The 576-nt window shown below is 66.5% G+C and overlaps 1 protein-coding gene across 1 annotated transcript in view; it reads right to left on the minus strand.

The window, feature by feature from the left end:
• Positions 1-268: 268 nt before the first annotated feature.
• Positions 269-576, minus strand: part of LOC103771428 (nuclear factor 1 C-type-like) — a gene marked incomplete at both ends in the record, with an annotated part of 1,157 nt that continues 849 nt past the window's right edge. Inside the window, 2 exons of the mRNA XM_008938729.1 lie at positions 269-393; positions 489-568. Of these exons, the coding sequence (XP_008936977.1) occupies positions 269-393; positions 489-568 (205 nt within the window). The remainder of the gene's footprint in view (positions 394-488; positions 569-576) is intronic.

Genomic DNA, 576 nt, shown 5'->3' on the forward strand with positions numbered 1-576 from the left:
GGGGGTCCTGGGCTTGCTTTTCATTGAGCCCCCATCGGGACAGCCCGGGCCTAAATGGGGAGGGTCCTGTGCACCACAGCACCTACAGCCACCCCGGGACTCGTGGGGGGCTCTGTAGTGACAACCAGCTCGTGCTGTGACCCGAGGGCCCTACAGCAGCACCATGGCACGCACAGCGTGGCACGAGGGAGGCTGGCAGCGGTGCCTAGAGAGAACTGGTGAACTGGGTGGGTGCCCAGCAGCAGGAGAGCACCTCTAGGGCACCTACCCCCTTCCATGTCTTCTGTCCAGTTGCGGCTGCTGCTGGTGGGGGAGTTGGAGGAGGTGTAGTACTCGCCCCCCGGGCTGGTGTCGATGTCGTCCTCCATGGACCCCGACTTGTGCCGTTTGCTCCTGGGGGGCAGGGAAGGGATCAGCACCAGCCCCACGGCAGGACTCAGCCACCACCAGCCGGCCAGTGGCCCTGGCATGGGCCTGGCAGCACCTACCCGCTGGAGGAGGTGCTGGGCAGTGTCCTCCTCATGCCGGTGCTGGAGGGGTTCAGGTCGTAGGCCAGGTGGCCCTGCAGCTCCCCCA

This window comes from Merops nubicus, unplaced genomic scaffold (assembly GCF_000691845.1).
Source record: "Merops nubicus isolate BGI_N331 unplaced genomic scaffold, ASM69184v1 scaffold35370, whole genome shotgun sequence".
Lineage (NCBI taxonomy): Eukaryota > Metazoa > Chordata > Aves > Coraciiformes > Meropidae > Merops > Merops nubicus.